This window comes from Varanus komodoensis, unplaced genomic scaffold (genome assembly GCF_004798865.1).
Source record: "Varanus komodoensis strain SLA01 unplaced genomic scaffold, ASM479886v1 scaffold81, whole genome shotgun sequence".
NCBI classification, from domain to species: domain Eukaryota; kingdom Metazoa; phylum Chordata; class Lepidosauria; order Squamata; family Varanidae; genus Varanus; species Varanus komodoensis.
The window spans coordinates 2,060,921-2,066,659 of NW_025336495.1; the positions used below are offsets into that span (position 1 = coordinate 2,060,921).

The window sequence follows — 5,739 nt, forward strand, 5'->3', positions numbered from 1 at the left end:
CTCCTGGGCCATCTAGTCTGACCCCTGGCTCCAGCCGGCCCTGCTCATGACACGCCTACCATCGTACAAAGTTGCAAAGGAGCCGTGAAGGAGACTGTGCCATTTCCCTGCTAACCCTACAAAAAAATCCTAGGTCCTTTGTTACCCCAAATGATCACCAACTCATCCAGGTCTGAAATCCCCACCTAGCTAAGAGACATGCGTCTCTCCAGAAATTTGTACCCTGCACCAGGAACCTTTATCCAGGGGTCAGTCCCAGCTGCAACAGCTGCAGCTCTGGTGGCTAAACTTCTCTGGAAAATGAGAGGGATAAAGGAGGGAAGATTCAGAATGAAAACCAAAGGCAGCAATCGAAGGGTGGCTTCCACACGTGGTTCACCCCTACCCAGATCAGGCTATCAGAGGACGTGGGGTGCATAAAGATGGAGAGCTACATGCTTTTTCTCCGTGCCACCTGCAAAGCTGCAAGCCAAGGATGGCTGACCTCATCTGCCGCGAATATGTCTCATCTCCTTTGAAAGTCATCTCATACCTGTTGGATGGAAGGTGGGCTGTGTCACACAGACTGCCATCGCCAGCGATGGACGGCATCTTAAACCGTTCTTCCTTTACAGCACGTCATAGAAACATAGATACAGAGCAAGTCAGAAGGGGCCTCCCGGGCCATCTAGTCTGACCCCTGGCTCCAGCCAGCTCCGCTCATGACAAGCCCACCATGTGCACGTCCAGCCTGTCCTTGAACACCCTCACCGGTGGGGCCTCAGCCACCTCCCGTGGAAGCCCATTCCACACCCTCAGGGTCCTAACTGTCAGGAAGTGCTTCCTGGCATCCAAATGGGACCTTGGTCATCAAATTCTGTTAATTCTCGCCACCAAACCACTGGAGACAAAAGCATTTTTTCTTGCTGTAGGTCACACAGGGCCAGAATTATGAAGCTGTGAGCCCATTTGCCCCCTGGCATGCTCTGAGCCTTGCTCGGCGGCCTGGAAGGTATCTGATACTGGTTCGTGAAGACAGAATGGTGCCACCACCAGTGAGTCACTGCAAGTTTAGTGTAGCCACAAAACCAGGCACAACCCCCACCTTCACTTGGGCTGCTAACCAGTAGAACACAATGACCTGTGAGTAAGCCCCTTGATGTCAGTGGGGGCGCCTTTCAGAATGGCCGTCGTAGAGCATCACAACACAACAAGCAGATGTGCACCCACACTTGTCTTCATCCAAGTTGTGGCTTCTTCCCTGAAGGAGTTCTTTTTCCGGCAAAACACAAACACAACAAATCAGTAGACACTTTCTCGGCCCGCTTTGACACTAGTGGGACACCTGGAGCATCAATCAAGCCCCTGAGGTATGGTTCAGCCACACAGGAGCCTGAGAACCTGAGCTGGATTGTGCAAAAAGTTTCTAGACCTCATGATGTGAAGCAAAACACAGGGCTCTGTTTCAGCTGAGCGTTTAGGAAAATGAGTGAACTACAGGGAGGGTGCCACCCCCCCACACCCCTTCCTTCGGGGTATCTTGCAGCTAGTGGCAAACTCACATGGTGTGAATCTCCTTGACACACCCCATAACAGAGAGTGCGGCTGTGGGTTGCAAAGACTGAAGAAGGGCCCGTCAAGCAATGCGTCACACCCAGGATGGCCCCTGATCGGAAGCCCCCAGTTCCCCCTCCCACGGGGACGTCTCCCCACGCTGCATGGAGGACGGGCTGCACCCCGAAAGTCTTTCAGGTGCGGGGATCCCCGTGTCCTCCTGCTTCGTGTCAGCCACACTCCCCTTGGCATGGTCTTCGGCACCGTGGCACTTCCCCTGGCTTTGGGTGCTGGATTTTCTCGGAGCGAGCCGGTGGGTCACCGGCTTGGGAATCTTCGAGGGCCTCTTTCCAGGCCTGTTATCCCTGCGGGGCCGGATCCGGGGCCGCCACTTCAGCTTGTAGATGGACGGCACACGCTCCGGCTGCTTCAGAGACCTCCTTGGCTTATCCGGAGGAAGCCCTGCCGTGTCCGGGGTGGAGGAACTCTCCGAAAGAGAGGTTTCTCCGGGGGTTGCTTGGGAGGCATCACCGTTCCCGCTGACCTCCGCAGGTTCTCCACACGTTGCGCCAGATGGCTCAGTGCAGGCGCCTTCAGGGGCCACAGGCTTCACTCGATGCGCATCTTCTTGCTCCAGAACGGTATTTGGAGCCTGGCTTCCATTCTCCAGGGATGAGTTCACCTGAGGTGCACTTCCCTCCTTCTCCCGGTGCTCGCGATGCAAGGCCACAGAGAGTTCTCGGATCACCTGGTCGTAGCGCAGGTCAGCTGGGTGCCAGCTGGTCGCTCTGCCTGGCACATACACTCCGCTCCGGGGAACAGCCTCGCTGTGGGCCAAGGTTCCCTCCGCGCTCTGCCGGAAGGGTGAGGTCAGCGAGGCCGCCCGGGGGCTGTCACCGCCTGAGGCCAGGATATCGCTTTCTAAGTCGCCAGGGATGCTGTCCGAGTCAGACTCCAGTTCCCTGATGTTGGACAGAATCTCATCCTCCAGACTCCGATACAAGGCTTGTTCTTCGGCGAAGTTCATGGGCGGGGGCGTGTAGAGCTGCTCCTTTTCCAGAAGAACGCCGTGGGTGTCCCCAAGACTCTGTGGACGATTTCCCCCGGCCTGTCCTGGGGCAACCCCCTGCCCCGCAAAGGCCCGACCTTCCCTCACTTTCTGCCCCCAGCCAAACCGACCGCAGTGGCCAAAGAACCTGCGACGAGGAGCCTGCTCACTGCCTGCCTTCCCCCAGGCCTTCTCGTGGCCCAGCCCGTCCCTGAGCGCGCCTGCTCTGCTTGGCGAGGGGGCCTGGTCTTTGGCCGAGGCACTCCCCCCATGTCTACAATTAGAGGCCTCCTGAGAGCGCCTCACAGGGGTCGGGGGCCGACAGAAAGCCAAGGTCTTACTGCTGCTCTCCCCTGTGCACCCCTGGCCCGGGGAAGGCGGGCGCAGCTCCGTCGGGGCCTTCGCCCCACCGGGCCTTCCTTGCGGCCTCGCTGGGCTTCCTGCCCGGGCCCTTGCCGGCAGGTGATGGGCGGCCTGGGCGGCCTTGGCCGGAGTGGGAGGACGCCTGCTTGGGCAGCACTTGCCCTCTTGCTGGACACTCTCTGGCGGCTGAGAGCCTCTGTCCCTCTGCCCCACTCTTCCGGAGGGTGCCAGCCTCTGAGCTGCCTCTGCTGGCGAAGGCGGGGTCCTCCGGATGCAGTCGGCCGCCCCACCACACCATGGCCCCAGGAGGCCTGTGGCTCCCTGCGAGTTGCGCTCTGCACTTCCGCTGGGCTGGGAGGGGCGCCAGGTGCGGAGGGTCTCCCTTCCGCTCCCTTCCACGGCAGAGACGGTTTGCTTGGATGCAGGCCTCCCTCCAGCGGTTGGCACACCTCGGGACGGAGTAGCCGGCCGCTCCCTCGCCCTGAAAGCGGGAAAAGCCGGAGGCAGAAGGCCGGTGGGGGCAACGATCGCTGGCGGGCCCAGGGTCGCACTTGGCCTTCTCACACCCCCTTCATCCCGCACGGGAGGGGCTCAGAGCAGTGCGCAACGGTGGCCGGGGCGAAAGGGGGGGTGACAACGCACAAGCGGCAATCGCCCTGCACTGTACTAGCTTGAGCTGGGACCCTGAGAGGCACAGTGCTTTTTTTGTCATAGAACGCACCGGAACGGAGTTCTGGCACCTTTTTTCAACAGGTTTTCCGAGTTTTAAAAGGAACTGTTGAAAATTTGATGTTTGGGCCACATGGATTCGGATCGCCCTGTCGAGCGTGGCGGGTCGGCGGCAACGTCATTAAAACGGTGCATGCGGGCTGCCTGTGTGTCGAATCCGATGCACGCGAACTTCACACTGGTTGTGATGGTGCCGCTCGGCTTGCGACGGGTCGTGTGGTCGCATGCCGAGTGCTTACTGCGGGTGGCGACTGTGATGTTTTGTTACACAACTGATGTGTGTGGGTGTGCGTACAGTGATTGACTCCGTGCGAAAAGTAAATAATTTCATGAGTTCCGGCACTTTTCGTACAAAAAAAGCACTGGAGAGGCATGTTAGCCTGTTAAGAGGGGGATCAAACTGCAGGAGGCCCTCAGGCCGACCGGGTTGTCCCGTGGACGTGCAATCCAGCCGGCCGGCCTTACTATTAAACACAGCCCCCCTCCGGCTATCACTATCTTACAAGAGGATTTGAATCAGCAAACACTGATGTGCAAGGGAGGAAGCATTGCTAAGGCTTCTTTTAAAGCATGCCATTATTTGGGGATAGACTGCCTCTGAATGGGGAGGGTCCATCAATAGGGCTTTCTTTCTCAAAGAAAGGATGCCACTGCCTTCTCACACATTTAAGGGTTACACCATTCCAGTGAGAATGAGCAATTTTGTCGGAAATGTGACTTTGAAAGCTGCCAAGTGGCTGAGAAGGGACCAGTCCTGCCCACTGCTGCAGACACCCTCTCCTTACCTGAACGAAGGGGGCCGCCTGGGTTCCGACTGGTCCTCAGAAACCGGCAGGCTGGGCGCTTTCCTGCCACCACGACAGCTGCTGTTGTCCGGTGGTGCCGAGGGCAGAATTTTCCACCCGGCGCCGAGGCCATGGGACGGGAGGGCCATCCACTCCACCGGGGGCAGCGGGCTCTGGCTCCTGCTCACGATCAAGGCGGGCTGTGGCTTGCCGGGGTTGCCCATCTGCGGCGTCAAGCGGGCCGTGATCTCGTGCTGGACCAGCGGGGCCTTCACCCTCTGGGGACTGGCCACCCTGGTGGCGTGCTTGTGGGCTGCAGGAAGGATGGCGGGGAGCCGGGGGGGGGGGTGACAGCGGCAAAGTGTTTGCACCGGCCTCGGGGGGTGGGGGGCGAGGCGAGGCACATGCAAGGATGCCGTCCGAATCCCACCAAGGCACCGAACCAGGAGGAGTACCCCACAGTTCGCGAGGCAAGCCCAAGCCGGCCTTGCGCCGTCGAGATGTGTGAGGACTACAACCCCCATCTACCAGCTTGCTGTAACACCAATTAGCCCCAGGCAAGCCAGTCCCCCTTCTCTGGCCACTTTTAGCAAGCATGGCCAGAAACAGGAGTGGGTCCCATCTGCAAAACTGGCCCGGCCTCTTTGGGACCACCGCGTTCACAGGAGGCCATTTTTCCACGGAGTGGGGCTGGGGGTGGTTTCGGGATGATTCAAGCGGAGACTCGTACTTCAAACTTAGTTCGCTTCAGGAGGCCGTGTGGACTCTGAATCGTCTGCCGTCCAGTCAGGTTTCCCCATTAGAAATAATGGAAAGTGAATTAATCTGTTCCCAGTCCCGAAACAATACCCATTTTGATAAGGTTAACCAGCAAATGCAGCCTCCTGAAACAAATTAAGTAACAAATTGAGATTATTTACAAGCTATGATAAAAAATACAGCAAATATTTAAATTAAAAAATTATTACAGTAAAAGACACATTGCTATTAATCCCTCCCAAAATGCTCCCCCTCGTTCCCGAGCGTCGTTAGCTGCCCTGCCGTGGCTGCCTCGGTGCCCTGAACAGATGAATGGACTCAAGGCAAGGCGGATCAATATGGGCCGAATGGACTCAAGACAAGACGGATCGACTCAGGACAGGTGGATTCAAGACAAGACGGATCGACTCAGGACAGGTGGACTCAAGACGGATCGACTCAGGACAGGTGGATTCAAGACAAGACGGATCGACTCAGGACGGGTGGACTCAAGACAAGACGGATCGACTCAGGACAGGTGGA

The 5,739-nt window shown here is 58.0% G+C and overlaps 1 protein-coding gene across 1 annotated transcript in view; it reads right to left on the reverse strand.

The window, feature by feature from the left end:
- Window positions 1-1,627: 1,627 nt before the first annotated feature.
- GAS2L2 (growth arrest specific 2 like 2) overlaps window positions 1,628-5,739 on the reverse strand; it is a 12,579-nt gene continuing 8,467 nt past the window's right edge. The window contains exons 5-6 of the mRNA XM_044456099.1: window positions 4,459-4,771; window positions 1,628-3,425 (exon numbers count right to left, since the gene is read on the reverse strand). Coding sequence (XP_044312034.1) covers window positions 1,628-3,425; window positions 4,459-4,771 — 2,111 coding nt within the window. The remainder of the gene's footprint in view (window positions 3,426-4,458; window positions 4,772-5,739) is intronic.